Here is a 20299-nt window from a genome sequence, read left to right as displayed (position 1 = left end):
GCGGTTGCGCCTACGTCGTGATCATGAAAAGATTAGTGTCTTAAAAATGACAAAGTAAGTGATTTTTTTGCACTAATCGTCTGAAAAAATGATCAATTATGACAAATTAATTAATTAATGCTTTTGGTATTTAAATCTTCAGGAATGAAAATATTCTGCATGTAGAAAGAACGGACTTGAACTTATAGGTATTGTGGCAACCGGAGGTGCTCATTGTTGCAACGTAAGTTTGGCGGGCAGCGGTTCACCGATTGGCGGGTCTTCGCTCCTGTAGTTAATGGTCGTCGTAGCCGTCCGTGTAGCATCAGCTCGAAATTTTCTCTAAAAAACGAGGTCTACCGTGAGTTGGTTGTGCCGGACGAGTTGTTGAGCTGTCCTTAAGAGTAGAAGATCAGGAAAAGACCGTCGTTTCAAAGGTAAATTGAATATATTCTATAAAATCAATGAATGATATTTTCCGCCCGCGGCATACTGTCTCTGCACGTGGTCTGGTCAAGTTCTATCACTATTTCTCAAGCTATTAATGAACTCCAGCCAAATCCTCATCAACCATCATTCGTTTCGCATCGGCCTTATCCAATAATATGTTCATCTTTTTCAACAAGCCCATTCTTCGTGTATTTTTTCATGAAAAGCTCAGATTACGGCGTCATTCTAGGATGCCATCTTCGCGTTGTCGGCCGTGGCGGCGTACATGTTCTTTTTACGAGGAGGGGAAAGGCCACGTTGCCCGGATTCCTTTAATTTTTACGAAAAACATCTGGGTCCCCTTCATTTTCTTACGCCCTTAACGGTTCTTTAACTATTTTTGCAAAAACTTTTCAACAAACTTCCAACGACCTCCCCCGTCACCCCTTTTATCGTTCATATCTACAGGACGCTCCAAAAATCGGCTTATTGTTGTACCACCCCCCGCACGAATGTTGCTATCCGATAACGCAACATGCAAATCAACATGATCTATTTTACCTTTTTCTTCGTTGCTAACTATTTTTCATTTTTTTTATAAATCGTAGATTGTTCTTTTCAATATTTCCTTCTTAACTACAGCCATAGCGTCGTATTTTATTTCGACAGAATTCCCCTCTCCCCGCCATCACGGCTATTTACTCGGACATATAGCCATTGAACCCATTTCGCCGTTCATGCCAGATGCTTTTTGCTCCAAGTTTTCTTTATCCCGGTAAAAGATGTGAAATAACCCTCAGTTTAGTCGATTTCCTTTGAAATATTTGCAACAAATTTCTGCCACTTGAAAAAACAAAGTAATCCACAAGATTCATGTGGATTTTCTGCAGTAAAAGTATGTGCATGATCCGATGTGTCTTTCACAAATACCAGGAGTAGATAAGCTTGTTGTTTTTAGCTTTTGAGGCGATTTTAATGAAATCTACTCAACCAGTTTCTCAATTTTTATTGACTAACAATAAGCGCATCTAATTTCCTGTTACGTAGAAAGCCATGTGTGATTATGTAGCTATTATCTGGAAGGAAAAAAATTCTTCCGTTTTATCACTTTATCTTGTATGGTTGAAGAACCAAATTTCTATTTGCAATATAACTGATGTGACAATGCGTATTTCTTGATCAATACGTATGGGCAAACATTTTTATATATTTTTTGCGTTTCTATTGTAATCTTTACATAATGTTTGTATAATTTAAATGTTTGTTCAGATCTATTTATCATTAGTCATAATGATGAGATATAAAACAATTTACAAATCGACTCCGGCTGTGTGTGATTAATAAAAAATGGTACATATTTTCAGTATCATTGATATTTATATTATAATATATTGATCTAGGTAATGGGTTATAAATGTCACTACTGCTCCAATGTACACGACTTTCTTGCTCTCCTCAAGATACAGGATGCCTTTCTATTTTCGTAGCACTGTGTTGCGAACTTAGTAAAGTTTCACCTGCTTTCTCCTTCCACTATCTTTTGGCACGGTATGCCCCTACTCCATAAGATCCTTTGTTGATGCTGAATTCAAAAATGATTAAGCCTGGCGTATTCCTGTGCAAAGCATTCCCACGAATGGTCCAATTAAATTGTTCAACAAAAATTCTTTTTCTTGTATAGACTAAAAGATGAGTTCAAGCGTGTGCTACAAGTGTAACCGGATGGGCCATTTCGCTCGGGAGTGTCCGCAAGGCGGAGCCGGAGGCGGCGGACGAGGAGATCGTGACCGTGACCGTGATGGTGGATTTGGAAGGAATCGTGGTGAGAAGTGCTTTAAGTGTAACCGATATGGTCACTTTGCACGTGATTGTAAAGAAGATCAAGACCTTTGCTACCGTTGTAACGGAGTTGGGCATATCGCGAAGGACTGCCAGCAGGTAGGATCAAACGTGAGGACCAATTTTGATTACTAATTCTTCTATAGCGTAAGTTATTGTTGGGTAAAAAGTCGAATCGTATTCTACTTGAAGAGATTTAAAGGAGTGACTGATGTTCCTGAGCAGTGTGAATGAAATTCTTTGTGCAGAAATATTTTACTTCTGTGAATTTGTCTGGTAATATCTGCATTAATTTCTTTGTTTGACATACTTACCGATTTTTTATGTACATGTGAAAATATATCTATGCAATTTATGTGTACTTCAGTAAGGCTTGCGTTGACTCGCAGGTCAAACGACTATTAGTGATTGTCTAATAAACAACATGTTCGTCCGTAATATTATTATAATCTTGACAAAAAATTCTACATGTTTTTGTGGAATATAAAGTCTGCGTTTGGTTACAAGAATAACATGTAAATACTCGCATTTATTTTCAATACCACATGCAGCTGTTGAAATTTTTTGACTGTTATAAATGTTTCGAATGTGGCTACCTGCTGTCAGCGATACTAATAGTATCGAAGGCATTCCATTTGTTTTATTTCAGAGTTCGCAGGATTATGTACTAACCAGTGTGATCATAAAATATTTTTGATAACGTGTTGACAGGTCCCTGAACTGAATTGTTACAACTGTAACAAGACTGGGCACATTGCTCGCAGCTGTCCTGAGGGCAATGATTCTGGCCGGTTCTCTGGTCAGAGCTGCTACAATTGCAACAAGACAGGCCACATCGCTCGAAACTGCCAGGAATCTGGTGGTAAAACTTGTTACATATGCGGCAAGCCAGGGCACATAAGCCGTGAATGCGACCAGGATGATAGGAAGTAGGGAAATAACCGAACCCTTACAAACACTACACATTTATTACTGATTGATTGATTGATCGTTGGGGATAGTAATTAGAGTAGCGTTTTATCGCTCCAAGTATCACACCAAGATCATTCAAACCTCCCCCTGCCCTCCCCTCCGCCCACCGTTGTTTCTTCGCAAGGGTTTCTTATAATCTTTAAGTTTTTATTGCTGTTATGCCACACTATAAACTATAATAATAATATTGGAAATATTCAATTGAATCATCGCATAGACGCCATCCTCCCTTTCAATATCTCACGTTCACATAATTTTGCGGTGCAAGATGTATATTTTTTTTTTTTTCTAGTAATAAAACTAATTCCAATGTTTATAATAAACGAGTATTAGGAATATCCAAGTTCGATTGGCTTTTTATTTTGTTCCTGTGACTGTTTCTTGCCAGACACAGGTACCAATCAAACGTTTATTCAGAACTCTGGTCTTGTCTATGAAACTATATTTATGGTCACTCGATCGTAAGACAACTAACATGAAATCCAGCGCATAAATAATTCCAGTGAATTGTGCGCTTCATGCCACATTTTTGAGTCACCTGTTGTAGTCTGCAAGAACAATTCAAGAATACTAAACTTCATACTCAAGTTAGAACTATATATTCTTGTTCAGCTCTGGCAAATCTTTTGGTAAAAGAATTATGCCCTTTTCAATCTTAATTATCGAGAGAAAAGATCTTCAGAATATCATATCTTTAAGATGGTAAAAAAATCCAATCAATCAAATGAGCTGATGAAAGAAATTTAACAAACATGTTTCAATCTTTTCTTTTATTAGACCGATTGTTGTAACAAAATCGTTTGACATCCCTTACGACCAATCTGTACATCTTGCATCACGTCCTATCCACTTTCATCAATTCTCTATATTCAATTGACATAAAATGAGAAAAATAAAATAAATGAAATGATGAAAACACGTTCGAGAGACCGACCCTGAATATTGTAAGGTTTAGTAACGATAATATTACCTAATATTTAAGGATGTATAAGAGTAAGCACTTTTTGCGCTAGCCTAGATTTGCTCCGCAAATGACAATTGATGATCGTAGTACGCAAAAAGCTGGAGTTGTTTTGTACTATAAAACTAGGTATACTAAAGTCGCTGCTGGTGACTTATAGTTTTCTCATTTTTAATTGATGTAGATTGGTTTTGATCAAGGTTGTGTCCAACAATCATATGTCCATCGATCATATGTCCATTGGATCTCCATATTTATAGACATCGTGTAACAGGAATAAGTATTTCGTTAATGGTATAAAATCTCCCTCATCTATTCGTCTTTGCTGATTCTTTGCCATAATAGAAAAATATGGAATTCTTGAAACCAGTTGCCTCGAATCCAATTACCTTAATGTCGCAGACTGGTTCAAGTTATCAGTTCAGATTAATCAAAACTAACTCCAAAATCAGATTTCTTACCACAAGTTGGTACATGGCTCTATCGACAAAGCGTTGATGACCATGGTGATGTCGACGACGACGATGATGATAAAGATTATGAATTAATGATAAAAGAAAACCTTTAACGTGCAGCGTGTAGAGATCTTTAACATTCTGTTGATTGGCTTTTTTTATACTCGCTGACATGTTCTTTCAGGTCTATAACTCTTTTTAAGACATGATTCAACGACTGACATGCACAGTATGGGTGTGCTTATCAATGTAGCTGTACAATAGTGAAATACAGGTGGATGTGAACGGAAATGTCGTTGAAGAAATTTGTTTTCTAATTTTACACCTTTATTATACTAATATTCTCAACAGCTCATCTTCAATTGCCAAAGCAAAACTACAGCTCTGACTTGAGAAATGTAAGACTTTAATTTGAAATATTGAAATTTTGATTAGGTTTTAGATAGTTCATTACCTCTTATGGGCTAATATTTTCTAATCGAACGATTATCATTACTTTTTTAAAATTTCTAAACAAAACTCCAGCAGCTACTTAAAAAATTCAAACTCGTATTTCTTCAACATTCAAAGTCATAGCATCGTAATCAATAATTGAAGATTAATGCGGGTTTATTATTTAAACCAGCGGCGACAACACATGTACTAGTGTTCAAATGCAAAGTGCAATGTCCTAGTAAAACATGTCCCAAAATTACTGTATGGTACAGGTGTCCTGGTAAACTTGTACGTGCTATTATAGTAATTCAACATGTTTCACTTATTCATTCTTGGAGACATTTTTCTCTCCTACTAAAGTACTGAATGTTTGAGAGGTATTTACTACTTTGTATGACACTAAATTGTGTCTACCTTTTTTTGACACTTATAGAACATAATCGAATGCTTTATTGGCTGTTAGTGTAAATTTGCTAAATTCGACGAGGTGGTCCAAACGAGCCTAAAGACTCGGTGGTAACTTGTTAACGGATTATATCGTTGTAATACAAATTGTGTATTGAGTATTTGAGTGGGGGCACCTGGGCTACGATTCTCTGCTACAAGACTTACGTATGAATAATGTAAAGAATATGAATGTTACGGTGTATAACTAACTCGGCCGGCGTCTCCGGGCAAGCTCGACTTATAAACTAATATTAATAATACCTAAAGGAAGAGAACAAAAAAAAAAGAAAAAGAAAATAAATAAAACTTCAGGATAATAAGGATAACGAATATTTAAAGTTATGTTTTTAACAGAATTTTGAAATAGAATACGTATGGAGAGGCATATTTGGTGTTTTTTTTTGTACATTCATCCCAACTGCCTATATCCCAATAATGATGGATTCCGATTACCCAATATGTAAACTGGTCTATGGCAATGAATTACAGAAAAGACAACATATTTTCTGTAATTACGTTATGTTGCGAGAAAGGGAACACTGTTCACTAATAAAATATAAATGTCCAATAAATTCGATGTATTTCATCCTCTGTTGCTCTACAGTTCTTGTTCAATAAATTTTGTCTTGTCGAATGCTTCGATATTGTTGCCAAAGGTCAAATATGGGCTATATTTTACTCTGGGGATAATATGTTCTTATCAGTCTTTAACTGACAAGACATTTCATTTGAATGTTTCACTGACTGAATAAGGTCTGAATATAAATATACTACAATGTTCTGCTAATGCGCTCTTTTTTACAATCTACTAGTCCAGGAGTTGGCAACAGGTTGAATTAATTAGGGCTAGAACTTTGACAAAGAGTCCCTTGCAATGTAGGAATTAAAGGATGGTGAGTCTTGCAACGCTCCGGAGATAGCTTGAGCGCTGTTAGAATTTATAGGAATGAAAAAAAAATTTTAAATCAGATTAGTATCGGTCTGACTTTATGGAACATCAAAGCTGAGTTAGGAAGAGATCCATGAAAAATACTATCAGTTGGAACATTATCAACTTTGATAGTTAAAAATTCCAGGACTGATGGTTTTGTTGTGATTTGAATTTTTTTTTCTCAATCTAAAAAATTCCAGGGTGCTTAAGCAACCCCCAGTGATTTTGCAGACTTTTTTTCAATTTCTTTTTGCTACTTTTGAAAAGAAGCGCGACCGTTCGTCGAATATCGACAGTATCGACTTCGCATCGGTCGTTCCGTTCACTGAAATGGGTCGTTCTCACAATTCAAATTTCAATTGCGTCAAACAAACGTCAACTGTGCGTGGAGTGCCTTTAAAACATAAACCATTCGGTGTCAGCTACTATGGTATTTATCGCCTTTCAACAATAAAGTGCCTTACTTATTTCAGCAAATATGGCCATAACCGCTCTAAATAAAGCGACAGTAAAGTTGATAACAAGTACTCAAATCATAACCTCTGTATCCAGTGTCGTTAAAGAACTGGTTGAAAATTCTCTAGATGCCGATGCAAAATACATTGAAATTAATTTGGTAAGACATTCCTGTATTATTTATCTTTATATTTTTACTATTATTCATATGCTTATTAAGTGATTCGGTAGTCGGTGTGCTTCGCGATTGCCTTGCATTTTTGCTTTTAACGTTTCGATCGCTCACAGATCTCAACTGTTTTAGACTGACAATGGTTTATCTCTGATTGAAGTTCGGGATGATGGATGCGGAATCTCTGTCACGGATGCACCTAATATGGCTGCACCTCATTCCACGTCGAAAATGTCGCGTTTTACAGATTTGGGTAAGCGTGATTCAAATAGCTAGGTGTCTTAATTAGTGATAGTGCTGTTACCCGCTGCACAATTATTAATTCCAGTTTTACACTAGTCTTGTCGAGTACATGCTATCGATTTTAACAGAATCATTAGTCACTTATGGATTCCGTGGGGAAGCTTTGAATGCTATATGCAGAGTTGCAGAAGTCACAGTGACCACAAAAACAGTCCAAGATGAAACAGCCAAGGTATACACGCTCAATCATGATGGAACTATAGTCGACTCAGAAATGTCTCATCGATTTGTTGGTGAGAATAGATCATTACAATGAATTTCATTGGAAATGATTTCTTCTTTTTGTCCATCGCTAGTCTTACCTCAGAATCTATAATTACGAATTAACTCATAGGTACAACAATACGTGTGAGGGAATTGTTTAAAAATATTCCAGTCAGGAGACAAATGATCACCAATTTGAGAAAATCAAAGCAGGAAGTTAAACTTGTAGAAAGTCTTTTGAAAAGTCTCAGTATTTGTCAACCGATTGTCAGAATCAGTTATAGAGTAAATAACAACTTAGTTTTCCTGAAACCAAGCTGTACTAATATAAAAGAGACGCTCAACCACTTTGTAGGCGGTAAGGTAGCCGCCAATTTGGAATGGATTCAAGCTGAAGACTCCGAGGTTCGTCACAACATCTTCAGCTTTTTGAGAGTTCCTTCTATTATTCCAACAGATAATATGTATAGCAGAAAATCTGGATTCGTTTTCGATTTTTCAGGCAATATTACAGTTGATGATACCAAAAAAAGATTTAGCAGATTTCAATGTTGTTTGTGAATCTGGTGAACAACACATTATAGTGAACAATAGACCTGTTAAATATAAGCAATTTGAAAAGGCATGTATTAAATTTACAACTGATGATTCTTCAGTGTATCTGAACTTTTCTATCTCAATTGGTACACTACTATCGCGATTTCACTTAATAGTTATCCATTTCCTGCCTATAGCTTCTCATTGACAGGGTAACAAATCGTTTTGGGAATAAAGTACTAGCCAGAAAGCGACCAGTTTATTTGATAAGTATTAAGGTTCCACCAAGCGATATAGATGTCAATTTAGAGCCAAATAAAACATCAGTGCTGCTAAAAAACCAGGTAAAATGTGTAGCTTTGTTAGACAAATGGATCGATGGTCCTCGTACTGCTGAGTTCATCCTTAAATGAGGATTACCTTTTTGCTCAGGACACAGTACTGAAAAAACTGAACGATATTTTGACGGAATATTATAATCTGGACAAGGAAACTGTTAGAGCTGAAATGTCCATGTTAAATACATCTATCGACAGTACTCCGGAATACCATGATATTACACAGAATATTGTCAGTGAACCAGAAATACTTGCATGCAAAATAATTAAGCTGAACGATAACAGACAAATGCCTCGCGAGTTCGGTACAGACGCCAATACAGATTCTGGTAAGAAACGAAAGGAGGTTTCTAGGAAATCATTTGGAAATGACCTTGAAAATAGGGCAATGCATCCGCCTGAAAAGAATAGAGAAAGCAGGGATGAATTTGACAAAATTAGAGAAGTACGAACTGATAATTCGAATAGAGACAGTCTAAACACAATGTTGAGTGCTTTTTCTGGGCCAGTTTTGAGTGATTCTGATGATGAGTTGTCTGACAATCCAAAGATTGCTACAAACTCAAAAGAAATGTCATTGTTAGTCGGTCATGCTGTTAGGTAAGTGTGTAATGATAAATTCTGATCTTGAAAAATTCTGGTGCCCCTGAAATTATTCTTACAAAAGAATTGCGTTAACAGGGAAGAGTATGTGCAGTCAGGGCAGTTGACCGCAAGAAATGACTCAGAATCGTTTATATCATCGTTATCAGTACAAAATCCAGTAGCAATTTCTGAAAAACAAGACAACATTTTGCCAAAGAGTACTCCTTTGAGTCAATTGCCAGTAGTAGATCTTGGTGAAGACTTTGATATTGTTGCAATTTTGGAACGCTCGTCAACTAAAGTGATTAAAAACGAAGACATTACTCGCCCTTTGGAAAACTCTAATAATGATAATCCGTCAAAATCTGATTCTGAAAAGAAAGATGATGAGAAGTCCTATTCTGCGTCACAACTCTGGAGCAGAGGACAAATTCCAGGGCTAAAGGTGAGACTCACATGACTTATTCCATTAAGTAATATGTTATTCCATTATTCTGTAAAATCAGGGCTCCACCGATGTGTCTGTTTACAATCCAAAAACAAGTACCAAGCCAAGCAAAGACGATGAGGACAAGGGTAAACAAAATTCTCCTAACACCTATCACACCGGATTTTCTAAATTTTCTTATGAAATCAGAGCTCAAGGCAAGTCGAAGTCACTTTGCTTAAATTTGTATTTATCGAGTAGGTAAGTTTTGCAACTGGTTTTTATCCAAATTTTTAGTGTTGGAAGAAAATCCAGGGATAACGTTGCCAAAAGTCGGTCAAATTCTGGCATCTCGTTGGAAAGAACTGTCACCTGAAGAACGTGGTTACTACAGAGACTTGGCGTTACAGGAGAAAAAAAAATTAGATGCAGAGAATAAAAAGTCAAGACATAAACAATTATCCCAACAAGAGGTAGATAAGAATAAAGCAAGACTGATACACATGCTCGAGTCTATGAAGTCGAAGTCCAATAAAAAGTGTCCTTTGAATGAAAGAACCACAGTTCCTTGGGAAATAAACGTTCAAAGCATTACAAAAAGTTTTTTCTCAAAGTATGTAAATGTACTAACAATAAGAATTGTCTCTATTTAGTTTGTTTCACCTGCTGGTGTAAAACTTTCTATTACATAATATTTTATAGATCCATATTGGAAGAGGAGAAAATTATTGGACCATTAACTGATAAGATTTGGACATTAAAATCATATGGGAAAATTTACGTCGTAAATAGCGGAGAGATCCTTAAGGGATTGGATTCTTCCGAATCCGGAGTACAGGAAGTACGATGATTTTAATTTTTTTCAAGTTTTCGACGGAATGGATTTTTAAACGAATGTCGACTATTATTTCTAGACGAATACCGAAAGGATCATGTGTATCTTGCAGTCCTGGCTAGCAAAAGAAAAGACTAACTCTGCAATTATGCATCAGATACACACCATTGGCACAACGGTGGAGTAACATCCGAAAAAAATTTCGAGATCATCAATTTGTTACGATTTCCATTCTATATTTTTATAATCGTATGTACATATAAGTGTGAAATTCTTCATCGTTATCCAATAATATATCGGAATCAGGATCCCTACTTGCCAAATACGTTTCGGAAATTCAGATTTCGATTACAGCGCAACGCCCTCCCTATGAGTACTACCATCTAGCAAAGGTGAATTGCCCAACTTTCATGTACCTAGCCGTAAAATTTTTTGAGCAACATTTCCATATCGTAAAAAGCTCCGTAATAACGTCATTGACAATTATTTGCGAATAAACAACTAAATAATTGCCGCATCGACAAAATGAGCAACTCCGATAAAACTCACGACTCCAAGGAAGTGTTGATGACACGATTATGCTATATTCACTGGCAGATAACACAGTTACCCATCGATGCAATCCGCGAAAAAAAGGATGTTTAAAAAATTCAAACAAAAAAAATTAAGAGACGTAATCAATGAATCGTTATAGAATCACCTGCGTAATTGGTTCGTCCGTTGCTTACGTGGATATGGAAATAAGAAATGAAATAAAATAGAAACACAAAGTCGGCTTCGTGAAGCAGAGTCGTAGGTCGTAAAGCGAAGCTAGTAATAGTGATTAACGAAGCTTATTGGACCTTGGTCAATCTGGATACAGCTACAGAGCAGGGGAAGTAGTTGGTAGACTCAAAGTTGTGAAGCGTTCAGACGTTGCTTATGACATATGTTGAATAAGGAACGTTTATTAACGTGCACGTATATTATTATGAGAATATACATGTACAAATGTACAACGCGAGCAATAAATCATAGGTGTATTAATGCGTAAACGATTTTTACGTATATAGATATAGGTATGAGTATACGTATAAGACGTGTAGCATTGGTGTAGCTACAGAAATAAGCATGTGTGTATGGTATAATGTCCATCCTATAGATAACCCTGGGGTTGACCTTTCGATAAAATGCATACAAAACTATATTTCGCTCACGTATATGTGCGCGTGATCATTCGGTGATAAATGATCGATCCAAATTCGTCAAGAAATGTAGAAATAAGAATGACACTTATATTTTTTTACAACGCGTATCGTACAGTCGGAGGGTGGCTATTCGGTCTTATCAATGAAAATCAGGAGGCGAACTCATAACGCTAAGTAGCGGTAGAAATAAAAATTAAAATACTAACGGCAAACGTCGGTTTTACTCGTTACTGGATAGATAGAGTAACTTGTGGTTTCAAATAATTATCGCGGTGAGATAAGAGCTCGATTTCGTGATTTCCAGAATGATTTTTTTTACATATATGAATAGAGATATTACTGATAATCGTGTTGAAATTATGGCAGATTTTCTTTTGGAAATCATCGGAAGATAATTGACTGCGCGCGTCTCGATCCTAATCGTATTCGACGCTGCCGAGAGAACTGTGTTCCTTGAGATAACTTCTTACGTTGCGGTTTGGTAGAATGACCGAAAGGCTATACTTATACCCTGGCACATGGATGGGTACAGTAATGCAGTGACGGGATGGAATTGAAGCGTCGAATAGAGCGCCGGATTCTTTGACTGGTAATTACGTTATGGACGTAGTAGTAAGTGAAAATGATATTGAATGTCATTCATTGGTATAAAACTGTAAACATTAGAGTTACAGAGAGGGGCATAGAGGCAAAAGGCTTCAAAAAACATCAAGTCGCCGTTACGGTCCTGCGATACGATTGGTCAAAGGTCTTCGAAGCAGTTCCAGCGACACGACGCTGGTTTTGTCTCTCCCAGTCAACGGTGCAATTGTGTCGTGTCTCGATGTACATTTTCTTCTAACACGCTGTGAGTTTGAAACGCAATAATTACTGGATTAGGAGAGCCACCAGGATCGCAATCCCATTCCAAATGGAAGAAAAATACGCAACGGTCTTACGAAACGATTATTAATATACACGACCTTATCTATGTTAATCGGAAATTCTTGGTGACCGGGGTTTATTATATCACATTATTTACCGGTATTCGCTGTATTGCCGACAAGTTTTCTCAAGGATATCAATTCTCTGATATAAATCGGACAGTTTAGAAAATACCTGTGAAACTTTAAGGTAAGCTCAAAATGAAGTATTAAAAATCTGACGATAACATGCACTGTTAAATCTTTGAAAAAATATGGCTAGTGGAAATACAAGTTTTCTCTTCACACGAATGAATTTTCAAAATTCATCGAATATACGTATGATGTATTTATAATCTCGTCCGAAGAGGATCTTTGCGCGTTTAGAATCGTCGTTCGAATTCCTCGTCCAATAATTAATATACATGCCGCATGATTGCGTCGATTGAATTGAAGATGATTAAATTTGCCAGCCGTTTGCCTTCTTCAAGTTTGAACAGCTTATACAGAGGCGACCAAAACAAACTGGACGGAAAAAAAATATCTCATCTAAATGAAATATAAGAAATTAATTTTGACCTCTTCTCTATGTTTACCGTATCAGGGCCATAAGATCCTTTAGTTTAACACAAACGCGTTCGCTTTGCTCACCTTTTGCCGCGCTTATTCGCGCGATATTTCTTGCAGATGATTTGAACCAACTTCCGGGCGCGGGCTTCGCTTCGTAGAAAACTTAAAACTTAAAATACGCGTATGACGAAGACCGATGATACAAGGATCGTATTTCTTCTATTGCTCCTCGAAGTTTAAAAATTCCATTGGAATTACCGTTCTTCCGAAGTAAATAGATCGTGAATAATTGCTTGATAACATTATAATTACTAATTAGTCTAGACTGGCCTAAGTATTCACTGTGATAATTAATTGCGTCCATGAAAAAGTTTTTACTTTACTTTCTAGTGACCGATCCATTGTCGACTTACGTATATGACTGCAACAATAATTTGATCTGCAAGCAGTTGAAAAATCAGACGTTGTTTTTTCGCGTGATTATCTTACTTCAAAGTACACGGTCGCCATCAGGACTATACTGTAATAGCATATCTATTGTACGAATAACGCGGTATATGAAATTTGATAACCGACAATCGGATTCGGTCAAACATTGAAAAAAAATGACCAATTATGAATAGTAAACATTGCGATAATCTGCTCCCGAGAAATGCTTCTGACTAATCACGAGATTTCATAAAAAACTTTGGATTAGACAATATATATATATATATATGATTAGACGGGCATTTATAGACAAAACAAAAATATATAAGTATGCCCCTCCACGCTCATCAGCTGTTCATCAGCGCTTAGCTGAATCTACATATTTATAATTATAATCGTCCAGGAGTTGAATATTCGGTGAATTACCTAATTGTTAAAAATGCATTATAATTGATCGTATTTATTTGTATTTTATATTCATCTTATCTATACGTGTAGATTCGCAATCATATTTTATACGCTGTTCACGCGGTTTCAGAAGAAAAACAAAAACATGAGTAACAGTAATAATGGTAATTAGTGTAATTATACTTAAAAATGAACTTTTCCGTTTTTAATAAGTTGCATTGTCTTCTTATTACTACGCATGCAGAATAAGTTTCCGATAATTGATATCGGAAAGTCACGACCTTCTCGACCTTCTCGCGTATATCAGCTCTGTAAAAAGATTCCCTTTACCGCATGATCCTATACACTATACCTTACATTCATACACGAGTATATGCATGTAAAAGGTATAGTATACATATAATATCGGTACTGCAAATATAATATGTAGACATACCCTACTCTGCTCATCGTAGGCCACAAATCTAGCCTCTTGCGATTCAGGGAAAATGTTAGTGGTGAGTTTGCTACGGTGTATTTTACGATAAAAATCCAAAACAGGTATAATGGGGTCTCGTGTTGCCTCATGACGTGATTGCGAGACCACGAGATGATCGAGTATACCCTATGTGGAAAGATTTTTCTGTTCTGCATTTCAAAGTCTAGAGGTTTTAGATTTTGAATAAAAAATAATTTTACGACCCTTACAGCTCACGCGTTCATCTGTATGATATTATTTTATTTTTTTGTAGACTGAAAATGAGTGCGGATACTGAAAAACATCAATCGTCAACGGTAAGTCCATCTGGAATACCGAAAATTGAATTATTGAAAAATTGATTTCATTTAAAATTCAATAGATGAGAGAAAAAATAGTGGGAACTATCGGTGATATCGTCGTCGCAGGCGTTGAGGCAACGGCTCAAATATCTTTGGGTCAAGGACTCCTCAGGTTGGCCGACAACTTCCTTTGGGTAGTTGAAAAATCAGCACAATGGAGTTTACCGGTCCAGGAAGTAAACACTGGTATTCCATCTCCTTCAAAGAGCATGATTATCTTTTTTTGTTCTTCTATGATCATGTTTAAAAATTTCTACAGAAGAAAACGGCAAGATTTTTGGTAACGTAGAGCTAGTTCGTCCGCTACCCTGGATATTTTTTCTACCGAGTTTGGTGATGTTGAGGGTGTGCAAATTCGGTATAAATGTCAGCGCGGTCATTTTGGGCTACCCAAAGCTCCAGGCAACTGGAATGGTGAGTTAAAACCGATGTAATCATTTAATGTACGGTGTAATGTAATTTCAACATCGCCGCATCATTCTGTCGTAGGTAAAAATAATTCAAAAAGGACGACGACGACTTCGAGCGATAAGATCGAACGCCATAAAAAACATGAGATGTAAAAAAAGCACGCGACATAAGGTAAAAACATAGAAACTTTCGAAGTCAATTTCACTCATCCTAAATTCCTATACGAGTATGCTATGAACACGAACATGTGATTGTTAATTTATTAATTTAGTCACGGTCGCTTGTTGTATTTGTTCAACCGGCGATGACGTACCTTTTCGCATACACCGCACTAGAACTGCGCATTTGTATTTTGCAAGAAAAAAAGAAACCAAACAAAAACGGTATTTAATTGCCATGTAAAAATGTGCCTAACGTGTGAACATATAGCTTGGAATAATATTTATGATCGACTTTCCTCTTCCTTTCCGGAGTCTTTGAATTTTATATTATTATTATTATTGTCATCGGTATTATCATTATTGCTTGTCATATTCGTTTGTGATTGTGATGGTGATGGGAACGATGTATACGTATAGGACGAGGAGTTGAACGAAGCCAAAAAAAGCCTGATCAAATCGATGCTCTCCACCCTTTCGGCGTTGTCTTGTTTGGAGGCTTCGAGAAGAACTCCATCGCCCCCTCCGACCAGGATTTACGTACAACACAATGAAGCGGATGCCGTAAGTATAATAAAACCGAGGGCAGCTAGATCATGGTATTTCTGATGGTAGAAATTATTGTGCGTCCAATTCCCAGCTCTCTTTTTTTTCCCCATTTCCAAACTGCATGCATTATCTTAGCGATGGATGAATTTCCGCAACAAATAAAAAAACAACCCGATTGAACAACCGGATATTTGAAATAGCTGCCTGCCCCCCGCGTGTTCACAGAATCAAACACCAGATGAAGAATCAACGACGGAATCCGCCAGCCCTCAAGTTGACCCTAAGCGAAAGTATTCCCAAATCGTTGTACTCGACGATAGTTCAGATATATCCGAAGAGGAATCAACTCAAGCAAAATTGGAGAGACTGGCAGCCGAGGACAGCGACCCCGATGATCGAGACTTCGAGAGTGTAAGTTCAATACGGAATAATCATTAATTCATTGTTAATTTTTCAACGATAAATCATTGCGCTACCCTAAATGGGCGAAACGTTGTCGTAAGTTCAACTACAACTACCGATGGAACAACTGAGACGTAAAAATAAATCACTAGGCGAAATCGAGAAGCTTTATTATTATCAATAGTAAATGATCCTCGAGAGTTGACCCAAAGTTGGGTAACAGATAGCCTCACATTTTTATTCTTTATTTTATTTTATTTAATTTTTATATTTTTTTCTCATGTCTTTTGGCCGGTGCTATCGCGGTAAGTTACGTATACGTTTTATACGTACATACACTGAAACACCCAGGGACGGTTAATATCGTGTGATAATTAAAAAAAATAAATAAAAAAATGGAACCAAAAGACCATTACCTGAAGTAATAAAAACGAACGCTCTTGAATCACCCATGTAAAGAAAGTATTTGCGCTTAAGACGTACAGAATATAGTAATTTTTTTCAATTTTCTCGCTCTGTTGAGGGAAGATACGGAATTTTTCTCACCGATGTTATATTTTATTCCTGCAGCCGGCTGAAGAGGAGTTTGCTGGTTCCGAAAGTTCCAGTACCGATGAAGATGGTGACGTGAGCGACACAGAAATTATGGAACTTCTCCATCCCCCAGAAAATAATACGACAATAATATTGGCTGTAGGAACGATTTCAGAAGAACCGAAATTAGAAGCACAAACGGAAGAAATATCAGAAATCGAGGAAATGAATAAAACGTCAACACCAAACGTGAGAATTTCTTTGAAAAGCGTATAGTTAGCTTATCATCGTTGAGCTTTTTTTTCTCATCTATTCTATCTCTACGAACCTACAGAAGACTTCCGAAGGAAAAAAGCTCGACTCATCGCAGCCCGGAGGGAAAGAAAATGCAGGTAATGCCGCAGAACATAAAACAAAGTCTCATCCGTCGTTTAGTTCGCCAGATGATGTTATAAAGGATGTCAAAAGCCCTGAAGAAAATATCAAAAGTTCGGTTTCCAACAACGGTAAGATGTCAGGAGTCTACATGTTTTTGTTCTTCTATTCAGATTCGGTACCGTCATGGCGTTGATTCCGGAGATTTTTTTTTTTATTTCACAGCAAAGGAGAATCAGACTACACCAGCAACGGGATCATCCCCTCAGATCGGAAACGGAGATCTTGATTCTAGCGTAACATCTACGATTTCAGGTGTGTACAGTCTTTGTGAATATTCTGTCTAAGAATTACACCCTGGAATATGTTTTATTTCCGTAGGATGGCGATTGGATAGCTACGTCTCAAATGGAAACATTGTTATAGCAATTTTTTTTCTATCGTTATCAATATTCTTGTTTCATTCGATACTGCCGAGTATATTTTTCACGTATCATGTCGATGGTCGTTCGTAGTTAGATATTAACATGCACCATATTCATATCTTCACATTTAAAACTATCTACTCCTACTACTATACTGCTAGTGACGCTGCTACTGTTACTAAAAGCCAGTACCACTAGTATCACTATTACTACCATCACTGCTACTACTCCCAATTTTATCTACCGTAATTTTGTTGGAACTAGTGAATAAAAAAGTTTCTTGACATCAGGAAATTCTACGGACGGAGGAACACCCACAAACGGTGATCAGACTACAGATGAAAAAAGAAACAACGCTGGTGGAAAAGCTCACCAAAAGGGGAAACGAACCGGAATAGCACAGCGCAAGAAAAAATAAATCGGAAATCTCCCGGGTGATAACATTCAAATAATAACCAAATACGGTGTCGATGGGTCGAATATTTTGGGAAATTTTTATACCCCTGCACTAGGCCCGTTTTCAACATCGTTGCCTAACCAATATTGTACCTTGCTACACCTAAATTAAAGATACATTATGGAGTTGGTGGCGATAACACTCGATGATGATGTTTTTTCATCATCGCTGGATGAAGATAACGAGACCGATCCAACTTACGTAAATTTCGGAGGTAAATGCGAGAAGATATGTTTGAAAACAATGAGAAGAAAGCGAAAAAAACCGTACGTATATTCATAGTGTTTGTTACATTGATATTATTAATTATTACACAGCAACGAATAATAGAAGTACGCAAAGTCTCTATCGTTGATTCACCATATTAAAAATGTAAATATTCAATATCAGTCATCATGATTTAGTTTACACACTTCCATTATTTGTAAGGTGTCCTATTTTTCACCCTTGTTAACGGTCGTTCATTCGTCTTGACCATATTATAATTTTTCTTATTTTTATTTGTTTTTGGAGAAAATGCAAGAAAAAAAAATAGAAAAATTTGTCAATTGAAATTAGCGCAGCTATACAAAAATAGGAATCTTGAAAAAATCATATGTACAGACAATTTTTACGCACAATTTATATAGGATGTTAAATCGCAATGAGTATAATATATTTATTACAAAAAAAGAAATTAACAAACAATCAGCATCGCAAACATGCACAAATTAATATAGACGTAATAATAACAGTGATAATATTGATATAATTTTAAGGTTTTAATAATTTGTCAAATGTATAACTTGTGAGAAGTATAAATTTATTGTGCAATATTCTGCGATGAATATTTTTTATCCGTTTCGGACCAAAATTTCTCGGTCTACGAGGGAGCCCGAGCTTAGCTGGAGTCAGGTAGCCACGGGCGCGCGGTTTGTTGTGGGGCGTCACCTCTGCTCAGCCCTGAAGGTGACGTCTCACAACAAAGCGCTACGCTGCTGACTACCTGACTCCAGCAAAGCTCGGGTTCGCTGGTGAATTGAAGAATACGAATATTTCGACCCATGCATGGATTGCGACGAACCAAAGTGGGTCTACAACTGAAACCAATCGATATGTCTTTTAATTTTTCGGCTCCCAACAGCGAATAATTGATGATTACTCGATCGATTGCATGAGTAGATGATTTCGGCTTTTGGATTTGGATTCCTGAGCAGATTATACTTGAGATTACTCTTGAAGAACCACAAAAAAATTCGATTTTTGAGCAATAAATAAATTATTGTTTTAATTGAGTTTAATATGCTTTTCTGACGTATTTTGACCTCAGGAATCCAAATCTGAAAGAAAAATTGATCCATCTCTAAAATTGACCGAGTTATCGCCAATTTTCAGCTTTTCGGGGTCAAAAATAAAAAATTGAGTTTTTAGTCTATCTTCATGAAATTTGAGCTCAGGAATCCGAATCCGAAAGAAAAATTAATCTATCTGCAAAAATGACCGAGTTATCCCTATTTTTTCGCGATTTTTAGCATAAATTTGAGGATATCTCGAAGGGAAAAAATCGTAGCTCAATTTGGCTTTCGGATTCGTGTTCCTGAGGTCAAAATACATAAGAAAAGTGTCACTTGATCAATTTTAAAAAATAAAAATTTTTGGCCAAAATTTGAGATTTTTCCAAGGGGTACCCCTTACGATTTTTTCAAATTTTGGCCAAAAATTTTTATTTTTTAAAATCGATCGTATGGCACTTTTCTTATGTATTTTGACCTCAGGAACACGAATCCGAAAGCCAAATTGAGCTACGATTTTTTCCCTTCGAGATATCCTCAAATTTATGCCAAAAATTGCAAAAAAATGGGGATAACTCGGTCATTTTTTAAAATAGATCAATTTTTCTTTCGGATTCGGATTCCTGAGCTCAAATTACATTAAGATAGACTAAAAAATAAATTTTTTATTTTTGACCCCAAAAAGCTGAAAATTGGCGATAACTCGGTCAATTTTAGAGATGGATCAATTTTTCTTTCAGATTTGGATTCCGGAGGTCAAAATACGCCAGAAAAGTGTAATACAATCAATTTTTAAACTACTTTACTTCTGGCCCAAAAATCGATTTTTTTTTTGGCTTGTCACTAGTAATCTCACGTATAATCAGCTCAGGAATCCAAATCTGAAAGCCGATATCATCAACTCATGCAATCGATCGAGTAATTATGAGGTGGAAATTTGGTTTTTGCTGGAAGCACCCCACTTGATTAATTATTTATTCAAAAAACGAGTGGGCTACCTCAAAATATCAAGTAAAAAATTTTCTTTTTTTATAAGGTACAAATTCTGCCCCCATGCTAAGAAAATAAAAAAAAAAAAACATTTTTCAACCCACCCT

The 20299-nt window shown here is 36.5% G+C and overlaps 2 protein-coding genes across 10 annotated transcripts; both read left to right on the top strand.

Moving 5' to 3' along the window:
• The first annotated feature begins 222 nt into the window (after positions 1 to 222).
• LOC105690331 (CCHC-type zinc finger nucleic acid binding protein) lies at positions 223 to 5902 on the top strand. 2 transcript variants are annotated; one of them, XM_020854811.2, is made up of 3 exons: positions 223 to 416; positions 2090 to 2346; positions 2959 to 5902. In XM_020854811.2, exons 2-3 carry the CDS (start codon positions 2098 to 2100, stop codon positions 3178 to 3180), a joined length of 471 nt encoding a protein of 156 aa, XP_020710470.1. In that variant the 5' UTR covers positions 223 to 416; positions 2090 to 2097; the 3' UTR covers positions 3181 to 5902. The 2 variants fall into 2 exon arrangements, with proteins under 2 accessions (XP_020710470.1, XP_012263473.1); XM_012408050.3 differs by having other exon boundaries at positions 228 to 416; positions 2090 to 2358.
• A 137-nt stretch (positions 5903 to 6039) lies between these two features.
• LOC105690310 (PMS1 protein homolog 1-like) lies at positions 6040 to 14580 on the top strand. Of its 8 annotated transcripts, none has more exons than XM_048654149.1 (15): positions 6761 to 6829; positions 6922 to 7064; positions 7209 to 7329; positions 7448 to 7612; positions 7714 to 7988; positions 8086 to 8205; positions 8318 to 8464; positions 8553 to 9058; positions 9140 to 9488; positions 9550 to 9688; positions 9768 to 10083; positions 10173 to 10311; positions 10385 to 12081; positions 12159 to 12605; positions 14533 to 14580. In XM_048654149.1, the coding sequence occupies exons 2-13, from the start codon at positions 6927 to 6929 to the stop codon at positions 10490 to 10492; spliced, it is 2523 nt and encodes an 840-aa protein (XP_048510106.1). In that variant the 5' UTR covers positions 6761 to 6829; positions 6922 to 6926; the 3' UTR covers positions 10493 to 12081; positions 12159 to 12605; positions 14533 to 14580. The 8 variants fall into 8 exon arrangements, with proteins under 8 accessions (XP_048510108.1, XP_048510106.1, XP_020710458.2 ...); XM_020854799.2 differs by having other exon boundaries at positions 6761 to 7064; positions 10385 to 10697; positions 11859 to 12081; XM_020854798.2 differs by having other exon boundaries at positions 6761 to 7064; positions 10385 to 11764; positions 11859 to 12081.
• The last annotated feature ends 5719 nt before the right edge of the window (positions 14581 to 20299 follow it).

This window comes from Athalia rosae, chromosome 4 (assembly GCF_917208135.1).
Source record: "Athalia rosae chromosome 4, iyAthRosa1.1, whole genome shotgun sequence".
Lineage (NCBI taxonomy): Eukaryota > Metazoa > Arthropoda > Insecta > Hymenoptera > Athaliidae > Athalia > Athalia rosae.
Note: the sequence above shows the minus strand (reverse complement) of the source record. Positions and strands in the feature narration are given on the sequence as shown.

Coding starts and splice junctions, on each gene's coding strand:
- LOC105690310 (XM_048654149.1), top strand. CDS start 6,927: ATGGCCATAACCGCTCTAAATAAAGCGACAGTAAAGTTGATAACAAGT. Junction 7,065..7,208: donor AATACATTGAAATTAATTTG/GTAAGACATTCC, acceptor CAACTGTTTTAG/ACTGACAATGGTTTATCTCT. Junction 10,312..10,384: donor CCGAATCCGGAGTACAGGAA/GTACGATGATTT, acceptor TATTATTTCTAG/ACGAATACCGAAAGGATCAT.
- LOC105690331 (XM_012408050.3), top strand. CDS start 2,098: ATGAGTTCAAGCGTGTGCTACAAGTGTAACCGGATGGGCCATTTCGCT. Junction 2,359..2,958: donor GCCAGCAGGTAGGATCAAAC/GTGAGGACCAAT, acceptor ACGTGTTGACAG/GTCCCTGAACTGAATTGTTA.